Raw genomic sequence first — 25383 nt, 5'->3', positions numbered from 1 at the left:
TGCCATTATAAGTTACTGACAGCAATGGGGGAAGATTTCCCATTAGATATGCATGTGAATGTACATAAAGTGGTAATGCCAATATATTTTTAAGAATGTTGCTGTGTTCAACACAGGTGATCGAACTTGGTTGTTGAGGTCTTCTAGCAGAAGGCTAGCTTGTCAGGGCCATGGCTTCTTTCATTTCTGAATCCCACAGAGTCAGGCAATGTATAGAAACTCAGAAAGTGAGTACAGTGTAGTGGCTGAGAGCCGGGCTCTGGAACCAGATGCCCTAAGTTGGCATCCCTGCCTCATCACCCTGTGACCTTGGGCATGTCTCTTAACTTTCCCATCCCTTAGTTTCCTCATCTATGAAACGGGGATAGCAAGATTACTTATGTCATAGGGCTGTTGAGAATCAAGTGAATTAAGATGCCTGAAGCATTCAGAACAGTGTCTTACACAGAGAAGCACTTAATAACTGTTAGTTTAAAAACATCTGTAATCTTTTCTCATAAAGAATGATTATTATATTTGCCACTAGACCTATCAAAATAAAGATACAAAGCCTGCTAATCAAGTTCATTGGCTATTAAAAGACCACTCCCTTTTTATATTTGAAGAAATTGTGGAGGGAAAAACAGTAGCTTAGACTTGTCCCAGTGAGCCCACTGTGTGAGTGCTGTAGTTATGGCCAGGGCTTGCCCAAAATATTGTCCTCACTTGAATGGAGAGGCAGGTGAAGCAACAGGAAGGTGGAAGGCAGTGAGGTGAAGTTTGGAAGTTAAAGTAGAGCTGAGCCTGGAGGCCTGGTTTCTTCAGCATGCCTCTGGTGCACGAGTGTAACGAGAATAACGGGATGGACATTCCCTGAGCCCTGGCAAGCAGTCCCAGTGAGCTGACCGGAAGGGCAAGACCTTGGAATAGGAATATCCGAGCTGTGGCTGGTTCAGGCAGAAATGCTCTGAGAATCGGATCTACTGGTGCTGAGCCAGCAAATGGTAACCCTTTCAGGGTGTAGAAGTAGCTTAGTGCTGGGTTAAAGGCCTGGGATCTAGACTCTGGGCAAGTTGTCCACACCCATGAAATGGGTATGACAATAATAGTACCTACCTCACGACTGGCAGGAGGAGTGAATGCCGGAGTGTATGTAAAGCTTTTGGGCCCTGCCTGGCACAAAGCAAATGTGGCTTTTGGATGCTTATTTAATGCCAAAGAGGACAAAATAGCAGGACCAGGAGTGTTGGGCAGACAGAACTTCCGACAGAATGAACAGTCGCGCCTTTGATAAGAATGAGACTTTTGCTGCTGTTGATGGGATGCTTGCTGCATTTGAAGAAAGACATCTCTTGGAACTTGCAAGGAAAAAGGAGATGCAAAGTTCAGAATCTCAACCTCCAGTTCCCCCGGGCCCTTGGGGAAGGAATCGGTCCAATTAGCCTCAGCTTTCTCCTCTGCACAGGATGACAACCAGACCGTCTGCACTGGACTGTACAGGTACTGGGTGAGACAAAGTATGTGGAGTGAGGGAGGTCTTCATAAGCTTAAAAATGACCATCTAGATGTTTTCTAATGCTGGGTCTCCGCTGTTGGTCTTATTGCCAATCCTGTGAAGGATAGGTGGTGGGGTCATGTGTGACTGATGGCATTGCCCCCAGCAATCTCCTGGCCAGTGATTCACCCCTGTAGACAACAACATTCTGGAGCAGCATGGAGTGCTAAGTTTTGGAAAGTACCCTCGACCCTTTGTAGTGCCCACAATGTCTTCCCACAGCACTGAGGAAATCCAGCCTCCTTGTCTTGCCTGCGCAATCTGGCCCCTGCCTTCCTGTCTCACATCCCTCGCCCTGTCTCGGCTGCTCTAGCTACACTGATGACTCTCAGGTCCTCAAGCAAGACATGCTCCTGTTGGCTTCAGGGGTCATCACATGGACCCTCCCAAGTCTCACTGCTATGGGATGAACTGTATCTTCCCCCGAAAAACATTGGGACCCTAACTGGCAGAATCTCAGAATGTGCCTTTACTTGGAAATAGGGTCTTTACAGGGGACCAACTTAAAATGAGGTATTAGAATGGGTTCTAATCCAGTATGACCAGTGTTCTTATAGAAAGGGGAAATTTAGACACAGTCATGCACACAGGGAAAATGCCATGTAAGGATGAGGGCAGAGATCGGGTGATATATCTACAAGCCTACAAATGCCATAGATTGCTAGTAAATCCACCAAAAGCTAAGAGACAGGCACAAACAGATTCTCCCTCAGAAAGAACCATTCTGCAGACACTTTAATCTTGGACTCAGGCTTCCAGAACTGTGAGAGAATGTCTATTGTGTAAGACATATAGCGTGTGGTACTTTGTTACGATAGCTGTTGGACACTAACACAGTCATTGTAAATGTCATCTCCTCAGAGTAGACCTTGCTGAACTCCACAGAAGGTGCCCCACATTGTCCCCATTTGCAGAGATTTCACCCTGTTCCATCTTGACTCTAAGGGCTATCCGTAGCTATTTGCTGCCTGGTTGTCCCCACTTCAGACTGTAACTTCATGAGGTCAGGGACCATGTTTCTTGTGCTCATTGTAATGCATTCCAGTCTCACACAATGCCTGGCAAAAAGGAAGCATGTAACTTGTCTGAGGGATGGGCCGGTGAATGAATGGATGGATGGATCCATTCATTTTAGTGAAATAAAATGCTGGCAACACTGGAAAAACTGATATCCAGTCTGTAACTGAAGTAGCTTTTAGTTTGGAAACCAATGACTATATGAACATCAATTTTGGATTGTTGTGTTTAATCCCACTTAGGAGAATGAATCCATACAGAACTGGAGCCGTGGCATATTTCTTTTCTTTCTTGTTTTTAAGTTTGCAGGATGCTGTTTCCACTCTCATGATTCCTTTATGTATTATTTATTAACATTGAGTTTTCTTTCTTTTCTTTTTTTACTGTACTGGTAGGGAAGTAGGTTTAGGGCTCTCTGTAGTTCATGTAGATCTGTTTATTCAGATCTGGAAAGGAATTTAACTGCAACCCTCCCAGCTCTCACTGTACCACAGTAAAATGATAAAGCTCATGATCAGTTGTGTTACTGTAAGACCTTGAGTTTTTACTGGCAGCAGCATTTTGTGCCACAGAAACTGGCCTGGGATTTGCCATTTGCCTTGAGGACCATCCTTCATCTCTAGCACCTGTGGGTTGGAGGAGATTCTTTCTCAAGTCCCTTTCAACAACATGCCTCCTTAACTTTTCAATCGCCTCTGTTGCTTACTGTCCAACATTCATTTATAATTTATTCACTCATTCATTCATTTGGTCCTAGACTACATGCCAGGCTGGTTCTGGGGCCAGAGCAAGGAACAAAAGAGACAAAGTTTTTCATAGAGCCAACATTCTCATTTGGGGAGAGTGATAATGAATGAGTAAATAATGTATATGACACATTAGAAGGTGAATATTACATATTGTATATTTGACTAAGATGTGTCCATATTAGGATGTATACCTATTAGAATACATAATGGAATATTATATAACAACATATAATGGTATACTTGTAACACTATATAATATTGAAAAGAATAATATTTAATAGTATATTAGAAGCTGAGATACTACAGGTATTTTAAGTATTAAATTCATCTCTAACAAAACATTTAACATCATACTTTACTTGTCCCTAGAGGCAGTGATAAAAAGGACATGTCCCTTCATATCGAGCATTCAAATGGCATTAGGGAGCTATAGTATGGGTAATTTAAAGGCAATGTGATAATACTGTGCTGTGGGGGGCGGGGGGGGGGGTGCCTAGTATGTGTAGGAAGAAGAAGCAACAACCTGGTTAGGATTTATGTTGTGCATGTTGAAGGATGAATTGGTGTTTTCCAGGTACAAAAGAAGGGAAGGGCATTCCAAGGAAAAGGGAACAGAATGTGCTGTGGTGTTGAGGCATCCAAAGATTGGCATGTTGGGGAATAAGTAGAGCTTCACATGGCCTGAGATGAAAGTAGGCTGTGACCAGGCGAAGACTGTTGAAGACCATCCATGCATAAGACCCAGTGATCATATTTCTAACACTGCTCAGTACAAAATGGTTTCCAGGGGCAGTGTGGGCTTGGATGGCTAATTTTCCAATACATTCCATATTTGTTGCTCTTGGCTTTCTATTTTTGAACTCAAGTATTCATTCTGCAAGTTACATTATGAAAGGGTAGTCATGTTACATTCTTAGAGTTAAGAAAAAGAGATGTTTTATAGCTTTGTGGTTGCTGCTCTTAGTGTGAGGATATTGTCTTTGAATTGAAGCAGAAGGATGGGATCTTCAGAGGCCACTGTGCTCTGAGGGGCTCAGGGGTAAGACTTTGCCAGCTGGAGTAAAGATTGCTCTTATTGCTACTGGGTTGCTGCTTGCCCTCTGAGCATAAGCAAAGGGTAAGCAGAGGCACATTATTTGCATGGAGCTTCACACAGGAATGATGGGGATCAACACATCATGAATATATTTAGAAAAGTATGATTAATGCAATAAATCAACTGGCTGTCTGGTCTACCTCTACAAGAGACTTGAAGAATCAGGTACAGATCAGATTTTTTCACTTAAAAAAATCCAGATATTTTGACACCATGCACAGTTTATCAACATTTTAAACAAAGCAAAAATTCTCACTCTGCTGACTATAAATAGTTAAATCTGGGAAGGCACCCACTACCTATCACCTTAGCTGGAAGAATCCTGTTTGGATGATGGCTTCTATTTATAGAACTGATTATATTTGTGCAAATGTTTCCCTTCCCTCTCTTTTAGTCAAGAAATCCAGTTGTAGACATGCTGTTTCAAGTATCTCTGAAATTTGAACACTAGGAGATTTAATTGATGTTTTTTCTGTGACCTTGGTGCAGGAGAAGAGAACAATGAACTCACCCTTCCAAGTGAAGATAAATGGGGAGTGTGGGTGTTGGCTATTTTGTGGCTAAACCTTCTTCTGTTTATGATGGCAAGGCAGGAATGCAATTTACAATAGATGGCATCTAGAGTCCTTGGACAAGGTATTGTCTTGGACAAAGATGGAGCAGGAATTGATGTAATCATGAGCAATGTTACTATTTGCACAGTTGGAAATTGGTGGTACCTGTGCACTGGAATTACACTATCCTATTCTCTCCAAATATTCCATTTATTTAAAGATTTGTATTCCTCTACCACACTGCACAACACATGGGATAAAGATTTCAATAGTGTATGTTTGGTTTCATTTAAAACTTCAGCCAAACAGAAAACTGTCAGATATATGATTTCACAGCATCACAGAAAGAGAAGTCTCATATATTTCACCATTATGGCTATAAAAAGCTTCATGGGAAAAGGGAGTCGAACTATTTGGAATAACATTTAGTCATCTTTAAAGATTTATCTGGATGTTAAAATGTCTTGGACTCCACCCTCCAGAAAAGTCACTTGAGTCAGATAATTGAAATGGGTTCGATCTTCTAAGAAATATGTGGTTGGCTTTCTGAATTAATCACTATTGAACAAGCAGAATGTGTAATTATGTGGTCAGTGTTTAGACATAGGCACATCTGAATTTAAAGGGCTCTCCTATGGGGAGGAAACTGTTATGGAAGTAGGACAGTTTCATTTAAAGCACTCAAATATATTGCATGGAGTCCTGGCAGAGTGCATAAATATATTCACTTCAGTTAGACTTTTGGTAAAAGATGGCACACAAAGGTATATATTCTATTCATAGTTGAAAACACCAAACTACCAGAAACAAATGAAAAGATTCAAAAGAGTTATATTCAGGTCAACTCAAGAGTGAGGGAATCAGAAAGCAAAGCTTGCCTCCGATTATGTAGTTCAACTCGCTTGGAGTTAGAGTCACTTGAATATCAGGGGGAGAGACACAAAATATTTTTCCACTTTTTACCAAAATGAGTTAATTTTGAAGCAAATGGTATGGGAGTAGATGAGTACACTGTCAAATCAGTTAATTATATTTCTTCAATCCATATTTTTAATGAAAATATTATCAGTTTTTGTGCCACAGTGAATTCCATACACACAATGTCTACCACTTTTCCCTGATACTCCGGATTAAAAATTAATCCAGATTTTTTTCTTTGTTTATGGTAATTTGGGCAGGCTCCTTCTAGACCAGCCGTGGGCAAACTACGGCCCGCGGGCCGGATCCGGCCCATTTGAAATGAATAAAACTAAAAAAAAAAAGACCGTACCCTTTTATGTAACAATGTTTACTTTGAATTTATATTAGTTCACATAAACACTCCATCCATGCTTTTGTTCCGGCCCTCCGGTCCAGTTTAAGAACCCATTGTGGCCCTCGAGTCAAAAAGTTTGCCCACCCCTGTTCTAGACCATCCCTCAAACCTAGAATAACTGAAGAATAGGGACTTCACACAAAGCTGCCATCTATCTGAACTCACTGAGAACTACCCAGGCAGCCACAACTGGAGAGTCCAGGACCCTGCAGAGAAGGGAAATTCACTGTAGTGAAGCCAATATTCTATGAAACTTTCACCCTTAAGTCACTTTCTAAATTGTAAGGGCACAGGGACAAGAGGCCTAGAATATAAACAGAAAGCGCTGGCTCAGAGACCAGGAAGCTGAGCAGAGAGCTTTGGGGCTGAGAAGACAACTAAAATTTAGGGTCTCAAAAGTGTCAGAGTCCTTGTAACCATACCAGACTTCAGTTAGGACACTAGAAAGGCTGTACCTGAGGAGTAAGGGAAATCAGGGTAAGCAGATTAGCTCTCATACCAGACTGAAAACCAACTACGAACCAACTCAACCCTAGACTGATTTAAAGTCATCTTTTTATACTTTTATTGGTTTACAGAAAGCAAAAGTAAGTCATTTTTAGAGGAATATAAGATTAGCCAGAACCAAATTATCTCTAAATTTTTTTCTTACATGTTGTTCATAATTAAATTTAAAAAATTTCTAGGCATGCTAAGACTATGAAAAAGGAGCAAAACCAAGAAAAAATATTAAAAATAGCAATAGACTTAGAAGTGATCTAGATATTGAAGTTATTAGACATTATATTTTAAATAACTCTGAGTAAAATATTCAAAAAGCAGGTATAATGGAAAATGTCAGCAGAAAATTTTAATCTATAAAATAAATGGAAATATTTAAAACATAGTAAGTGAAATTAAGAAATCAATAGCTGTGTATAATAGTAGCTTAGACATAGAAGAAAGAATTGGTAAACCAGAAAGACAATCAACAGACAGAAACTTAACATCTACATCATAGAGTCTGAGAAGGAAGGAGAGAAAATGCGTCAGAAGAAATATTTGGAAGGTAGATTATGAATTGAAATGTGTACGGAACAAATATGATAAATACAAACTTAACCATAGCTCAGCATGCCATAGTTAAACTGTTGCAAAGTAAAGATGAATAAATGTTATTAAAAGCAGCCAGAGCCAAATAAATGGTGACAGAAGATGGTTCGACTTTGGGTGGTGGGCACAGAGTGCAATATACAGATCATGTATCATAGAAATGTACACTTGAAACCTACATGATCCTAGGCACCAATATCATCCAAATAAATTTAATTTAAGAAAACTCTGCTAGAAAAAAGAGCCACACCTCTTTCAGTGGAGAAGAGAGTCATAGTGACAGCTGACCTTTAAAAACAATTCATAGATGGCAGAAGTCAATGAAATGGCATCTTAAAAGAGCTGAGAGAAAATAACTGTCAACTGGGATTCTGCATCTAGTGAAAATGTAGTTCAGAAACTTAGGCAACAAAGATGTTTTTAGAAAAACAATAAAAGAATCTGTTGCCAACACACCTGCACTGTTTTTAAAATAAAAAGAAAACTCTTTATCAGGAGGACAATTTTCTCAGGTGGAAGCACAGAAACATGAAGGAATAGATAACAATATAAAGAGTATGTAAATGGGGAAATATAAATACATATTTATTAAATAATATTTTGTGAATTTTAAAATATATGTAGAATTAAAACATGACAACAATATATCAGAAGATCGGAGGGGGATAAAATGAATTCAAATGTTTGAGGTCTTTGCAGTATCCATGAAGTGGTAAAAATGGTAATTTATATTAGATTTCATAAGTCAGGAATATATTTCTCATAAACCATTATAAGAATATGGAGTATAACAAATAAGCTATTTCTCATAAACTACTCTGAGAATATGAAATGAAGTATAACAAGTAATTAGAGTAGGGTATGAAATGATAAAAATAATTGAGAAAGAGGTAAGAAAAAAGAGAAAAAGTTAAAAGGTATAACAAATAAAAAAGAAATATTAGGATTGGTAGATTTAAACCCAAATATTTAGTATTTGCATTGAATTTAAATGGACAAAATAATCTAAGACTTATCAGTATTGATTTAAAAATTAAAGACCCAAATATATGCTGCTTATAAGAGATACATTCTAAACATAAGATTATAGAAAACTTGAGTGAAGAAAGGATGGAAAAAAATACACCGTGGACAAAAACAACAACAAAAAAGCTAGGACAGTTATTCTAGTACCAGATGAAGTACATGTTAAAGCAGAAAGCACGTCCAGAGATAGAGAGGTAAGTTTTGTAATAATAAAGGAACAAAGCATCAGGAAAATATAACAAGTTTAAATTTGTATGCACTTAATAATACAGCTTCAAATATTCAAAGAAAAACTTGATATAACAAGAGAAATAGATATGTCTATAATAGTAGATATCATATCTACTCTTAGTAACTGATAGAATAAGAAGATTACAAAAATATGTAGAAGATTTGGACAAAGAATATGAAACCATTGAATTTACATTATTTTTCAGTGCACATAGACCATTTATCAAAATTTATCACATGCTGGGTTGTACAGCAAGTCTCAACAAATACCAAATTACTATAATCATAAAGAGCATATTCTCTAACCACCATGGAATTAAGCTGAATACATAACAGGAAACCCTCAAATATGTGAAATTAAGTAATATACTTGTAGGCAGTGGCAGCTGGGATGAGGTTTTAGGAAGCTCTGATCTGCTGATCAAGTTCTATTTTTTTGATTTCAGTTTCATGTTTGACTTGAGAATAAATCACTCATTATTAGTGTACTTTTTTGTATGGAAGTATTATGTAAAAAGAAGTCAGTAAATCTTGAATGAGCCATATTGAGTGAAATTTAGAAAGACATTTTGAAATGTTTCAATAAAATAATTAAGCAATTATAGAATCCTCATTTGGAGCAATGTTATGGGTAACTTTTTCATACTATGAAGGAATTGAGAGAAAATTCAGATAAAAATGTAATGGATTGTACAAGGATGCTCATTGCAGCATTATTCATAACAGCCGGAGTTGAAACAGCCCAAATGTCCAACAATGGATGAAAGGAAAATGAATTGTGGCATATCTGTATAATGGAGTATTATTCAGCCATAAAAAATGAAGTTTTCATAAATGCTACAACATTGAGGAAACTTGAAAACATTATGCTAAGTGAAAGAAGGCAATCACGAAAGATCACATATTGCAGGATGCCATTTATATGAAATGTTCAGAATAAGCAAGTTCCCTGGAACCCAAAAAGATTAGTGATTGCTAGGGGCTATGGGGAGGTGAAGAGTGCTAATGGGCATGGGCGTTTTTCTGGAGTGATGAAATGTTTGGAAATTAGATAGCAGTGATTGTTGCACAACTCTGTGAATATACTAAAAGCCAATGAATTGCATATTTTAAAGAGTGAACTTTATGGTATGTGAATTATATCTCAATAAAGCTGTTATTTAAAAAGCTAATGAAATATGAAGCAAAAGTGAGAAAGTTAAGGAATGAAATAAATACATGTAATCCTGACATCATTCTGCATCAGTTCATTAAGAGGAAAACTTTTTAACAAAAGAAATAAAATAGCTCCTTGATTGTTTGATAAATCTACTAATTAAGAGAAGTGAATTATAATAAGCATATTGGTAAAGATTTACATTTCTTGCATTTTGACCTGCCATTTAACATCAATAAAGGTAATATAGAACTCTCAATATGCCTCAAAACAAGGATGTGAATGTCATCATTAACAAGTGTCATCAATTTAAAGATTGGTCTTTAACAAGAATATTTGAAATTGCATAGCTCATCCTATATAATAAAAGCCTAATATGCAAATCAATTGAATGGCAGAATGACCGGTGAAACTACTGGTTTCTATGACACACACTGACAACCAGGGTGAAGATGCTCAATGCAGGAGCTGCCCCCAGGCCAGCCAAGGTGGGTGCCAGTAGGGGGGCCCCCAATTGTCAAGCAGCAGGGCTGGTGAGCGTGCGGTGCCAGGCCAGCCAAGGAGAGTGCCAGTGGGGGCCCCCCAATCACCCCACCAGTTGCCCCACCGATGGGTCCTGATCGCTGGCCAGGCCTAGGGACCCTACCCATGCATGAATTTCATGCACCAGGCCTCTAGAGTATATATATATATATATATAATATACACATACATATACTATATAATAAAGAGGTAATATGCAAATTGACCCTCATGTCCTTGCACAAGATGGCTGCCCCCATGTGGTCAAAGATGGCTGGCAGGGGAGGGTAGTTGTGGGCAATCAGGCCAGCAGGGGAGGGCAGTTAGGGGTGACCAGGCCAGCAGGGGAGGGCAGTTGGGGTCAACCAGGTCAGCAGGGGAGGGCAGTTAGGGGTGACTGGGCTGGCAGGGGAGGGCAGTTAGGGGCGACTGGGCTGGCATGGGAGGGCAGTTAGGGGCAACCAGGCTTGCAGGGGAGCGCAGTTGGGGGCAATTGGGCCAGCAGGGGAGCAGTTAGGTGTCAATCAGGCTGGCAGGGGAGTGGTTAGGGGTGATCAGGCTGGCAGGCAGGCAAGCGGTTGGGAGCCAACAGTCCCGGATTGTGAGAGGGATGTTTGACTGCCAGCAGTCAAACCGGCAGTAAGACATCTCCCGAGGGGTCACAGATTGGAGAGGGTGCAGGCTGGGCTGAGGACACTCCCCACCCCCCCCTCCAGTGCATGAATTTCGTGCACCGGGTCTCTAAATATCTATATCTATCTATCTATCTATCTATCTATCTATCTATCTATCTATCTATCTATACACACACACACACACACACACATATCTTCTATCTAATAAAGAGCTACTATACTAATTAGACCAAATAGCAGAACGATCATCCGGATGAAGCCGAGGCTGTGAGGGCCGGCTGAGGCTGTGAGGGACTGTGAGGACCAAGCCCCTTGCACAAATTTCGTTTCGTGCATTGGGCCTTTAGTGTGTGTGTGTGTGTGTGTGTGTGTGTGTGTGTGTATCTTGATATTTTCTCAAATTTAATAATTTTTAAAATTTGCATGAGTTTTTCAATGATGAAATGTGTTATAAAATTTAAAAAAGTGTTTCAAAACTCTCAGTAATACAGAGCAAGTTCCAATTAACCTCCTAGGGAAAAGACTAGACTTTTTGTTCTATTTCTATAGCAAATGCTGTTACATAATTGTTATATAGAGAAGAGACCATAGAGTTTGCAGTCAAACATGTAAGAGGAAAGTATTACTGGGTGAATTAGGCAGTTAATTAATAAAATGTTATTATAAAAGCGAATAGTCCAAGAAAAACAAGATTCCTGAGGCATCAATTTCTTAAAGACCTGGCCCTGGCTTTTAGGAATTGGAGATGGGACCCCAGCCCCAACTTGGTCAGTTTCAGCCTTTGGCATCCAGCTGGCGACTCCTCTTCCCCCCTTTATGAAACTGAGCATTTACCCACTCACCTCTCATCTTCCAGCTGGAGGACAGGCCCTTTTAAGTTTTATGCCATTTTTTATTACAGGTATTATAATGTTATAGCTCAAACATTGAAACTTTTACCTTAGAAAGAATTCATCAAATGGCAAAAATAAAATGAAGTAAAATAAAATCCTAAATTATTAAGTCTAAATTACTGGTTGCCATTTTAAGTTTTTAAAATCTGAAAAATCAATTGATGGAATGGATGAAGAAAAACTCAATGTCTTTAAAAAACATCTTAAAATCATTTGCAAGCATATTCTTTTAAAATTAATAGGAAAGTTTTTAGTCCTCATGATCTACAGTTTAGAAATTCATGTGAAAATATGTGTTATTCAGTCAGTATTTATTGAGCACCCACTATGTTCTAGGTGCAAATCAGAAGTGTTTTTTTAAAGACTGATTTTTAGAGAGAGAGGAAGGGAGAGGGAGAAAGAGAAACATCTATGTGAGAGGGACATCAATAAGCTGCTTTCTGCACGCTCCCCACCAGGGATCAAGCACAAAACCTGAGTATGTGTCCTGACCAGGAATTGACCTGGCAACCTTTTGGTGTATGGGGCGACCCTCCAGCCAACTGAGCCACACAGGCGAGGGTCAGAAGAGTGTGAGTGTGTGTGTGTGTGTGTGTGTGTGTGTGTGTTTAAATAACTTTAGGGAGAGGAATGGACAAGTCACTTTGTTCTAAACGGGAGCGAGATTCTGAGCTGTAATTCAAACTCTGAGTTTGGAGAGTTTAACTAGATTCCCTAAAATCATTTTAAAATAACAATTCTAGAAAAGTCAAAACTAACACTTAGTTAAAGCTATGTGTTAAAAACTATTAGAACAACTCACAGAAGATTCTCCATGGGGAGACTAATGCTTCCAACCTACATTTTTTTGAAAGTCAATGACTGAAAATTGATTTCCACGGATCAGTAGCAATTTTAAGTATGACCTTGGTTCATCATACCCAATGACACAGTTCCCACGTTAAAATTCTCTTCAGGAAACATTTGGAAAATACTGAATTTTTGAGTGTCCACTGGGAATGCAACAGAGAATAAGAGGTGTGGGCTGTGCGTCTCAGCAAGCCTACAATCAGTTTAAATAAACACTGGGGCAACAACAAATGTGTGTACTTTGCACTAAAAATTTACTCCTTAAAGTAATCTTTAAAATATCTCCTTCCTTAGTAACAACCCCTATGTTACCAAGGGCTGCAACATGCCAACTAAGAATAGCTGGAGTTATTCCTCAGTCTCGCTTACAGACAAGGGAAGCTAAGGAGATGTAAGTAGAAGTCATCTGAGTTTCAAGGGAAGCCTTTAAATGACGTTTACTTAGGTGGCAGGCCTTCCTTTGTCCTTCTCACGTCTTGTTTCGTTCTTCCTGTTACATGGACACGAGGGCTGGTGCTGCAGTGACCCCATCGTACCACGAGGCAGCCATGGAGAAGGCAGACAACAAAGGTAAGAGGAATCTGAGAAGCTCAGTGCCATGCTGCCACCATATTGACCGGGAACTGTCCACCGACATGCATTCATGTAAAATAAGCCATCCCTCTATCTCACTGAACAGAGTGTCAGTTCCAGTCTCTGTTATTTGAGGAACCATAACTTCTCTCTTAAACCAATCTCACCAATACTCTAGATGAAAACATGCACTTCTCTGGAAATGGAAGATCATGTGAAATAGAATTAAAAAAAAGACAACCACCATATATTCCCATGAATTTCCTTAGAAATGACCTAATATATGTAAGAACTTATATAAGACAACATCTTGCACAGCTTTCTACACACCCTCAACCCCAAATGGCCACCATTTCCATTCTAGAATGACTGCACCTTGAATTTCATCTCTAAAAATGGTTTAATTTCAAGATTGTAAGTTCCACATCTCCTCTCTGTTGCCAGTACACTCGCTGTTTCACTCTTCCGCATCCCAGAGACCAGCTGGGCCGAGTCCTGCTCATTTCTCTTTTTCCCTCTCGCAGGTTTCTCTGGGCCTTCCTGCTTTCATTCATAGTGATGCATTTTACAGATTCTGCCACCTCTCCTCCAGGATTCCTTCTCCCTTGGAACTCTAGGGTCCTAGCCATGTATTCTGATATGCTGGAGCACGGTCACAGATGATTTTAAAGGAAAAAGATTACTTAAAAGAAAAAAGTTTACTTTCAACATGGAGGTGAAATGGGCCATTTGATAAGAATGTCAGTTGGCCTCTTAAATTTTAGAAACACTGTCATCATCTTGCCACCACTGTCTTCCTCACCATCACCTTCTTCATCACCATCTTCTTCATCACTTCCTTTATTCCGCTGCCCTCATTTCTGAATTGCCACCATTTTTATTACCTCTGTCCTCATCACCAATACAATACGAGATGACCAGCACTAAGTGCTTTTCATTGTTGGCTCATTTAACATTCACAAGACCCTAATGAGAATGTAAACAGTTAATGTGCTCGTCTCTTGTGTATGGTCAGTAGGATTCAAATCCAGGTCTGGTCCAAGAGCCCACCCCTCTACATCTTTGTTACACTGCCTCCAGCAATTCTGGCATCCCTCCTCAACAACAACCACAGCCTTTCAGGAACATGTTAGAAAATTTAACTGCAAATTTACTTTATCCAACATTGGACAAAGAGTCCTTTGGGACGAGAGAGAGAGAGAGAGAGAGAGAGAGAGAGAGAGAGAGAAGAGAAGAGAAGAGAAGAGAAGAGAAGAGAAGAGAAGAGAAGGGAAGGGAAGGGAAGGGAAGGGAAGGGAAGGGAAGGGAAGGGAAGGGAAGGGAAGGGAAGGGAAGGGAAGGGAAGGGAAGGGAAGGGAAGGGAAGGGAAGGGAAGAGAAGAGAAGAGAAGAGAAGAGAAGGGAAGAGAAGAGAGTTTGATGCTCCTGCTAGCTACCCATTCCTCTCATTTTATTACTTATGTCTCTTTTTTAAAATTGATTTTTACAGAGAGAGAAGAGAGAAGGGGGAGAGAGAGAAACATTGATTTGTTGTTCTATTTATTTATGCATTCATTAGTTGCTTCTTGTATGTGCCCAGCTGGGGATCGAACCGGCAACCTTAGCTCTAACCAACTGAGCTACCTGGCCAGGGCCTTATTACTCATATCTCTATCTGAGTTGAACACCAGCCCTGCCCTGAGGGAATCTCAAGCTTACTGCCCACTGTCTATTTGAAGAGAATTTTTGTGCTTTTGTCAATATTCATAGGTGAAGAATATATTTTCCATTATGCTACTCAGAGTTTTTTACTTTACATTTAGAGGTGTTAATTTTTTCTCTTGAGTTCAGTGGTATTAACAAAAACAAACAATGAAAAATAATTTCTCACAATATTTAGTCCATGACCACGCACACCACCCCCCACCCCAGTCACAGGAGCCTCTTTGAAATAACTACTTAATCTCACCCGCCTCATAACTTTGATAGGTTTTCTTATTTTAGGTTGGGATTATCCAAGTTCTATTTTCATTACTACATATATATGTATAGAAAATTACAATGTGCCTTGAACTCTGTTTTTGAAATAGGTTCACCAGAAATTCTGCAGATAAACCAATATCCCCGGTGAATATTCCATGGGCCATTAGTTCAATGGGACATGATGAGGTGGCCCAGGAAAAATTATTCCCAGGCCGAATAAATCTGAGAAAGCCTACAGCCCAAACCAACCTCTCTTAGAGAAGCACAGAGCATTTAAAAGCTACCCAGAAGTCATGCGGTAAAAGAAATTTTTTAAAGGATTCAACTCAGTATTCACCACATCTTTTGACCCTGAAAGCTCCCCTCACCCCCTGCCCTACAATGGTGTAACCAGTGGAACAAATTTCTTGGAACACCAGTTTGAGAAACCTGGGGAAATGTGCAATCTGTATGCAGTTACAGGAACACCGCATGGGAGCAATAGAATGGAGCCATATCAGCTACTGTGGACTTTGCCGTTTGAGGTTGGAGTCCTGAGTGCCCAAGACTAGGAGAGGGGTATTTCCTCCTCTTGAATGAGTCATGCAGGGCTGCAGTGGGGAGAGGTCACTGGGGAGCCAGGAGCTGGGACAGTCCCTGGATGCTTGAGAGAGGGGAGGGGCAACTGCAAATGCAGACCTGGGTCTTTTCTCTGAATGCCTGGGAGGGTGGGGACCTCAGGGCAGATGGGAAGCACAGCACTGCAGTTGGGAGCATGGCTCCTCTGGAGCTGGGCTCATATCCCATTTCTGCTGTTTACTCAGCCCCGGACCTTGGAGCAGATTCTCTGAGCCTAAAATAAGCTCCCTCATTGGTCAAAGGTCAATGAAATCAACCTCACACAGTTTAATAAGGCAATGGATGGGAGGTGGAGAGCCTGTGGGGAGGGGGATGCAGAGGAAAGGTTTGGCCGATGGCAGGGCTGCCTTCATTGATTCTATGCTCTTGGTCAGTAAGAGGGGTGTCCAATCCTTTGCCCTGGCCATGACCCACAAAGAAACCATGATCTTAGCACATTTCCATTAGATGCATAGTTGATACAAATTCAGCAACTGAGAATGTAATTTTGTGTACTCAGCCTGTCCCCAAAAATTGCTCCTTTGAAATAATGGGAAACAACACCCATGATCCATAATCATAAAAGCATAGGAGCTCAGAGTAAATAATGGCTCTCCCAGACAAGCCAACTCGGTTGTTATTTATAAGCTTCTAGGCCACCTTGCTATTGCCAAGAAAATCTGCTTTACCCTTTTGCAGCTGTTCTGTCTGGTCTCTGGATCTATACTTGCTGAAAAAAATAGTTATTGTTATGCTAAAATCACAATGGGACTCACATCACTCACGGCTAAATAGCACCGATAAAACTATGAAAATGGCATTTTGGCATTGAAAGTTATTTTCTCACAGACTTTAACAAGATTCAATGCTTTTGTTCTCATAATGCTCTGGTATTTCCAGCTTTGAAAAAAAAAGATAAAAATATGAAATAGTATTCTGGCATAACATAATCCTTTCTCCAAAAGGGAGGGTTTTGATTTTGCAAACAGGGAGCCAGCAGGAGCTGTGTACAAAGAATTTAATATTGATCAGCAATCATGGTTGTGACCGCAAGGGTGGTGTTAGCAGAGGCTTACCTCTTTCTTGGTGAATTCTGGTGAGTGGTCATTTTTGTCATCAATCAGGATTGTCGCTGTGGCTGTGCCTAGTAATCCATAAAGCTGTCCAACCATATCTTGAGCCTCGATGATCAACTCATACTTGGGATTTTCCATAGTCTACAAAGCAAAATCACAGCAGAGAAGATGGTATTTAGATTCAAGTAGGTAGCAAGCATATTGCTTGAGCTGCCTCTGTGGCCTCCTCCATCGAGGACGGGTATCTTTAATCAGTTACAGCATTTGTACCTGTTGTGTATAAATACCCTTTGGATTCTCTCCAAAAGGAGGTAGTCACTATCCATAGACTGGAGTTGGCTGTGGGGTAGCATCTATTTTCTGTTCTTCTTTAAGGGAACTTTTGACACATTTCAAATTGTTGCGTTTCTGAGTTTGGGTATACAATGCATGTTTGATATTTATGCCCACACATTTCATTTCATAGCAAACCCATGAAACTGACCTCGAAATGAGATTTAGGACAAAGATAGCAGCATTAGGAACTCATGCTTACTGAACATTAGGATGGGCCTGGCATTGAATTCCTATACTTTTCAGAAATCATTGTTAATCTTGCCAACAAGCGTGCTAAACCACATTTGTTGTTCCCATGTTACAGGTGAAAAAATACCAACTGAAGTTTATAGTCACTTGTACTGAACTTTTTTCATGTCAATTTTAGTCATTAAGTTTTTGGTGTCATGTTAAATTTGGAAGATGCATTTTAATCGTACCATGATCTGATAAGTTAATCATGGCAATACTGCATTATTGTCTTTCAATGTTCACACGTTTTTCATTTGCATATTTGACAGACATTTTGCTACCCTATTTAAACATTCAGAATAACTAAGTGGCCCTGACCCCAAGATGAAGAAGAGTGCAGTGGGTGGAAAGCAACCAAGCCTGCATTCACATTTTTTTCTGTTTTTCTTTCTTAATTCCTTTACCTTTTCACCCAGCCTCCCAACACCCCTCCCCTCTGACAGCTGTCAGTTTATTCTCTGTGTCTGTGAGTCTGTTTCTATTTTGTTTGTTAGTTTATTTTGTTCATTAAGTTCCATATTTAATTGAAATCATATGGTACTAGTCTTTCTCTGACTTGTTTATTTCAGTTAGATACAGACAACAGTATGGTGATTACCAGGGGAAAGGAGGGTGAGGGAGGTAGGAGAGGGTAAAGGGGGGTAAATGGTAATAGAAGGAGGATTGATTTGGTTGGTGAACACACTATATAATACACAGATGATGTGTTATAGAACTGTACACCTGAAACCTATATAAAGTTTATTAACCAATGCCACCCCAATAAATCCAATAAATAAAATTGCCTTCTGTGGTGGATTTGCCTGTCTTGGTCAACTAGGACCCCGTTCTGGGAAGGCAGCTTTCATATTTCCTATGGGGACCTTCTGGTCACTTATTCTCTGCCCATGTGGTGTAGGTTGGATTGACTTTTCCCACCATCCATCTGGCCAACTTTTGGAATGAGCCCTGACTAGAAGAAATCAATACGTGCATGCCAAGCCAGGGGCATAATGACTAGTCAGGCACAGGATGTGTGCTTGACAGAGGAGAGAAGGAAGCCCTGTTTCCCTGTGGAAGCATTTAGCCCAGGAGCTAGACGAGCCATCTCAAGCCACAGCAGAGGTGGGGTGAGGGATGTCTACCTGAGGATGAAGCCAGCCATATCCTGGCAGAAGAGATTGCACTGGAGACACTCCATCATGCCATGCCTGAAGCCAGTCTTACCTTCGGACTCCCAGCTAATTAGGGCATTAATTTTTCTTATTTGCTTAAACCAGTTTGGATTGGTATCTTAATCACTCACCCAGAGAGTTCAAGTTGAACCATCTTCAATAACAAAATAAAAGGACTTTTTTTTTTTTTTTAATCAAAGGTCCTACCAGTTGCAAAAGTCCTACCAGTATAACGGCTTCAAAACCATTGCTTATTCCAACCAATAATTAAGAAATGCCATGATAAGCAAAGAACAAAAACACAAAGGGGATCTATAATTTCCTTCTAAAGCTAAAAGTTAACATGGGGATTTTTGCTAGCTCAGTGCTCACTGTCCCCCAATCTTTTAAGTATTCTTAAAGGGTAGCAAGCTGTTTGCTCCCCAGGGAACCTTTACTTGGTTGTTTCTTAACTAAGACTCCTGAGCTCCTATCTTAAGGAGCAGTAGTTCTGTTGGATGGTTGGAAGGCTCTACATTCTAAACTCTAGAAGATGAATGGGATGCCGATACTCTCCCTGAACAGGTTACTCACAATGTACCCCCGAACTTTATTGTAACATTGCTTAAGGCCTGACAATTGGATACACATACATAGGGTGTCCCCCAAAATGTATACACATATTTTTGGTAATTATAAAGGCAGTGTTTATGAAAATACATTTCATTTTCAAAATTGAGCTATCAGCTCTTAAAGTGTATATACATTTTGGGGGGGATATCCTGTATATTGTGAAATTAGCTCCACCAGGATGGAAGGTCACAGACTTCTCTCATTGCTGAGTGCAAACAGAATTTAGCACCAAGCCAAGCTCTGGGTAATTCTGGTTCTGCCTGGTTCAGTTGGCACCTCTCTGTGAAGGCTCCTGAAATGTCATCTACTCTCAAGCCGAAGCTGGAAAACCATCAGCGTAATGTAAGTGACTGTCTACTTATCATTGACAAGTTGAACTGGATTTACTATTTGCCATAAATTTTATAGCTGGAGGATAATGAAACCAATAAATTGGACCATCTTCAAAATTTTCCCCAAGTGTCTCTAGACATACTAATCACTACTCAGTTCTAATTTCTTGTATGACTTTTTTACTTTTGTAATAATATATTGCATATTTTGGGAAGCACGCAACCATAAAAATAAGAAATTATGTAGGCTTTTTTTCTGATATTCAAGAGATTATAATAAACTTAATGTCATTTTCTCCATGTAATATCATTTATCAATATAATTTCTTGACTTTAAGGGTTGCGTAAAATATAATATGCTAATTTATAATTAACTTAATCTTCTATTATTAGGATTTAGAAATTATTTCTAGTTTTTAAAAATTTTTTATTTTTATTTATTGTTGCCACTATTACAGATGACCCCATTTTACTCCCCTTTACCCACCTCCAATCAGCCCCAGCACCGCCCCCTACCCTCTTTTCCGGCTTTCGCCACACTTGTCTGTGTCCATGGGCTATGCATATATGTTCTTGAGCTAATCTCTTCACCTTCTTTTACCCAGTTCTCCCTGCTCCTCTCCCCTCTCCCCTCCACTCTGACATCTGTCAGTCTGTTCCATGCATCCATGCCTCTGGTTCTATTTTGTTAGTTTATTTTATTCATTAGATTTCCCATATTAGTGAGACATATGGCACTTGTCTTTCTCTGACTGGTTTATTTCACTTAGCTTAATAATCTCCAGGTCCATCCATGCTCTTGCAAAGGGTAAGAGTTCCTTCTTTTTTATAGCTGTGCAGTATTCCATTGCATAAATGTGCCATAGCTTTTAGACAATCTAAATAACACTACAATGATCATCTTTATTCAGGAAGTTTCCAATATATTTTGACTTTTTTTTTTTTGAATGACAGATTCCAAGACATGGAATTACTTGATCAAAGAGTATGAATATTTTAAGGCTCTTTTTTCATATTTCAATATTGCTTTCGAAAAAGATCTTACCAATTTTCATAGCAGTTCTACTAGCATGTTTAATTTATCTCAGGCACGGCTTGTGCCTAAAGAACACCCAATCTTGCTCCATGAAGCAAATTGGGGGATGAGTGTGATTCTATGATAGCTATCTCACAAGGATGCCAATTCCTCACAGCAATTACTCTTCCCAATTTGCAGTACAGGTTGCTATGGACATGCACTACAGGGCTGCTTCAAGCACTAAGGGGATATGTACTGTGTTGCCTTCCCAGTGTCCATCCCTTCCCTCTCCTCTGGTATCTATGCTATAAGAGGCACCACCTCTTCCTCCATCTCAGCACAGGTGGAGTTAAGTTAGGTTTGACACTATTCCTGATCTAGGGATGGTCATGTGGCTCGGGCCTGGACAATCAGGGCCTCCCATTCCCATGTCCATGGGATGAGTGAGTAACCTAGGTGAGGCCACCTGGGGTTGAAACTCAATTCCAGAACACATTTCTTTTAGAACTCTTAGGTACAGATGTCCTCTTTCTGTTGGGCTTGAAGGTGGTAGGGCATAAATCAGGAGCTGGTAGTGGCCATTTGCAACCACACAGAGAAAGTCAGCCTGAGAAAGAAGATAACCTAGAACTGAGACGTAGAAATGATGGTTTTTAAAAAAACTTCATTTGTGCTTTTTTCAGTCATTTTGAAGCCAGAATTTATCCCTCAGATTTTGTGAGGTCTGTGAGCTAATAAATTTCTCCTTCCCTTAAAACATTTAAATAAGATGTTCTGTGAGTAGCAACAAAGGAATCTTGACTAATGCAACTAATGTTATGACCAATTTTCCGCAGAAAGCATAAGAGGTATCATCTCATGCTACAACATCACAATAGGCTCCTCACAACAACATTCCAATAATTTCATGAGTACATTTTAAAAAACATTTCTCCCTCTACAGAAACATATTTTTGATCTGAGAATATTATATTTTTTTCATTAATTTATGCATCCATTTAATTAGAAGTTATTGAACATCTACTCAAAATATTGTTCTGAGTGTTGGGGACATAGGAATGAAAAATCAGTGTTCCTTTCTTCAGGAAGCTCAGGGTGAGGACAGGATATTTACATATAACTGCAACAAAATAGATTCACCACTAAGCCGACCGAATGCCTGTTTGTGATAGCACAAAGGAAAGACACATTGGCTTAACTCTCTGATAGTTTAACAAATTTTATAAATAATTTTAAAAAAATGAACCAGCCAATTCCCATCTCCTGAAGTAAATAAAACTTTATGACTGCAATGGGAAATATATTGATTAACCTAGCAGAAAATCAATTAGACTATTTAGTAGATAAATTGCAAGGCTTGCAATGAGATGTTCCAAAAGGCTCAATTTTCTGGCAAACTTAAGGCTACCATTAAAATGTTTTTACTATTGAAAATGTACCCAATTATTGTGAGAAAAAATAGAAATTATACAGTCATTTCTAAAGTGGAAAGGGGGATTCTCCTCCACCCTTCTCCAACCCCCACCCCATTTTCAAGAGGTAAACATTGTTATTGTAGTTTGTTGTCTCCTTCCTTTCTCCTACACATCACACACACTGTATATACACTCATATCATACAAATGATAGCATTCACACAGCTGTACAATTTGTTTTAGCATCTCATTTTCATCTCAGTGCTTACAGGTCTGTCTCTTCATTTTAACAGCTGCTTAACAGCCCACTCTATGGATGCATTATAATTTATTCAGTCATTCCTTATTGGATGGCCATTTGAGTTGTTTACAAGTTTTCATTTTTAAAAGATAAGAAAGTCCATGGGCCTATCAGTATTTTGTGTGTTGTTTTAATTATTGCTTTTACAATGACAGCAATAAAAAAAACCAATCAATAACAAAAGCAACCACCTTTGAGATGTAAAGACCTAGGGAAAAATGTCACCTGAACCCTGAGATCTCGTACAACTGGAGTGCCTTCCACTCACAGTGACCTGCTTCCCACTCCAGCGGAGCCTTTCCCAGGAAGTCTTTCCCAATCCCTCCCTCCTGTAGTCACGCTTACTTGAACTATACATACATATTCATTGCTGTACCGCTCAGCATTCACATTGCCTTTGTTGCTCTGCTGAAAAAACTAGCCAGCCCACAGCTGCCCCATTCTCTGGGAAGGACCATTGACTCAGAGAAGTAGGCCCTGGTGGCCATAGGTCAGGTTGGTCTTTCTTGCACTCACAGACTGATTTACAGGTAACTCCCTAACCCCCCTGGGACAACTGGTTTCTGGGAATATGAAACGTGGAACCAGGCATCACAGAGACAGAATGTAAGGGAAAACTCTCTCCTCTCCCCACATTGCTCCTGGGCCCCAGAGAGGGATTTTTGCCTTAAATGTTTTGGGAGTAAACCTGCCACTGTGGTGCTCCTCTCTGTGTGTGCAGAAAGCACGCCTCTGGGGGATGAGACCTCCAGCTCTCCAGCTATTCTGTCACTTGGTGAGTGAACTGAAGAGGGGGCTGGAAGCCCCATTATTCTCTCAAGGCCAAACTGCAGGCTCCAAGGCAAGAATCTCACAGGATTCGTGTGTTTATTTCTCTCAGTTGGTTTGAGGCTCAGATGGGAGATGTGTGATCAACTCCAATAGAAAGAGCCTTTCAGGCTGGGTTAGGCTGAAGGCGCCACTCTAAACCAGAAAGAGCCAGGCTCTGCCGCTGAGAGCTGGGGCTGTGCCCGCTGCTGACTTCAATCTGTCCTCGATTCTGCAACATACGCCAGTGTTTGTTCAGGAGATTCTTTCTGGCACTGAAACCAGCCAGACTCAGTTTCAATTGTTTGCTACCAAACGAACCTGTGGTGAAACCAAATGTTACTTGTTTGCCAAATCCTACTTCCTTTGACTCTAGGGGACACAGCTAGACTATAACATGAACTCGTGGGGCCTATTCTGGACAATGGAATATGGGAGAAGTGCTGTGCTGGCATGGCTCCTAAACCGCCCACAAAAGCCCCTGTGTTTTCTCTTTCCCAAGCAGGGAGAACCCTGCATCTCCAAGTAACTATATGAAGCAGAGCCCCTCCACTGACCTGCTTTATAGACTGTGGCATGAACAAGAATGAAGCCAGTCCTTATTGAAGGAAGTCGCTACAGTGTCTAGCCTACCCTGACTAATATAAAGGCCTTATTTCCTGTTTGGTTTTATTTTGAATGCCCATTTACTATCTTCCTAAGTAAATGACAAAGTTTTCAAGGGCAAGGACAATGCCTTTGACCCCCGCACCTAGCCAGTATGTAACACACAAGGTGGGCAATTTACTTTCATTGTTGATAATGATGATGTATTACTGTTTCCCTGAACTAAATTATATCTCAAAGGTCTGAGCATATCAGTGGCCTTTCCAAACCAGAATCATTTATTCTCAGGGAATGGCTTATACGTTGGGGAGCTCTAGCTCAAGGAGATAGGATTTTATTTTGACCAAGAAATGCACTGTGTCAAAACTGGGAAAATTAAATTGGCTGCTCTGATTTCATTTAAGCGATCTGATCTGTAAGACACAGCTAAGAGAGTCAAGCTGCTCTCCTGGTCTGGATTCTGCAGTCATGCATTTCTACTGCATTTGCTATCTGCTCCTGGGTGTCTACGAGCTCCCAGTTAATATATATTCTAGAAACAAAAGGAAGATGGTGTGTCTGCAAGAAAGAGCCTCGGGTATATCTCCCTGGACACACGTCAGGTTCACTGAACACACTGATTTGAAAACCAAACATTTCATCTTGAAAAAAGAAAATCAAGCCGTGTCATTAAATATGGCACATAATCAATCACTGGACCCTTGATGTTTTACACAGCGACAGCGACTTCCATACAAGTATGCATTTAACGGAACATTTATCACTAATAACAAGCATAATGGTAGCTGTGGGGGGAAATCAACGAGTAAATGTTACATGGAAAAGGTTTTGCCATTAACCCGTGCAGTGCCCCATCCTTTTCTTGTATCACCGTAAACCACGCTTCATGTGTCTCTTTGCACTTTGTCCACTGAATTTCTTTCCACTCTACCCCAGCTTTTCTTCCTTTTGACCTTTCTGCCTCTACTTCTTCCTCCAGGCTGCTTCCTGCCCATTTGCTGCTGCTCATTCTTTATTGCACTGAAGCTCCATGAAGGTAGAGGCCTTACAGCAGAATAGGTGGTTGACACTTCGGAAGGGACACTCGAAATTAGATCAATTACTATTATCCTGGCTCCATCACTTAGGAGCTAAGTAATCCTGATCAAGTTATGAAGTTCTCATAGCCTCAGTTTCCTTACCTGTAAAATGGGGAGAATACTACTACTTTCAGGGTAAGTGAGAATGCAAAGAAGTAACACAGTGCTAAGCACAGAGCCTGTCATATGTCAATGCCCAATAGGAGGCTGCTGTTATTATGTAGGAGACATTTGGAAAGTCTTCTAAAGATGGGGCAGAGCTAAGGGTGGCCCCTGGGAACAGTCAGAAGGAACTGAATGCTGTCAACAACCACTGAATGAGGTTGGAAGTGGTCCGTCCCCAGTCGAACCTCAGCTGAGACTGTAGATTGTGGACAAACACATGGGTTGCAGCGTTGTGAAAGTCCATTAAGCAGAGGACATAGCCAAGCCATGCCCAGACTCCAGAAAACAGAAACTGTGAGATAATAAATATCAACTGTGTTAAGTCATTAAGTTCTGGGGGTAATTTATTATGCAGCAATAGCTAACTACTACATCCCCCCTCTCCCCCAGCACTTATCATAGTCTGTAATATTCTTGTTTATTGATTACTTATTTATTGGCTATCTTGACTC

The 25383-nt window shown here is 40.2% G+C and overlaps 1 protein-coding gene across 2 annotated transcripts in view; it reads right to left on the bottom strand.

The window, feature by feature from the left end:
• The window catches only part of CDH13 (cadherin 13), a gene marked incomplete at its 3' end in the record, with an annotated part of 1052451 nt that overhangs the window by 128325 nt on the left and 898743 nt on the right, over positions 1 to 25383 (bottom strand). For both annotated transcript variants that reach the window (XM_081106984.1, XM_081106983.1), the window contains exon 8: positions 16877 to 17017. In XM_081106984.1, the coding sequence (XP_080963110.1) occupies positions 16877 to 17017 (141 nt within the window). The remainder of the gene's footprint in view (positions 1 to 16876; positions 17018 to 25383) is intronic.

Source organism: Myotis nattereri (genome assembly GCF_964212035.1).
Source record: "Myotis nattereri genome assembly, chromosome: 15".
Taxonomy (NCBI): domain Eukaryota; kingdom Metazoa; phylum Chordata; class Mammalia; order Chiroptera; family Vespertilionidae; genus Myotis; species Myotis nattereri.
The sequence above is the reverse complement of the archived record's forward strand: the minus strand, read 5'-3'. Positions and strand labels throughout refer to the sequence as shown.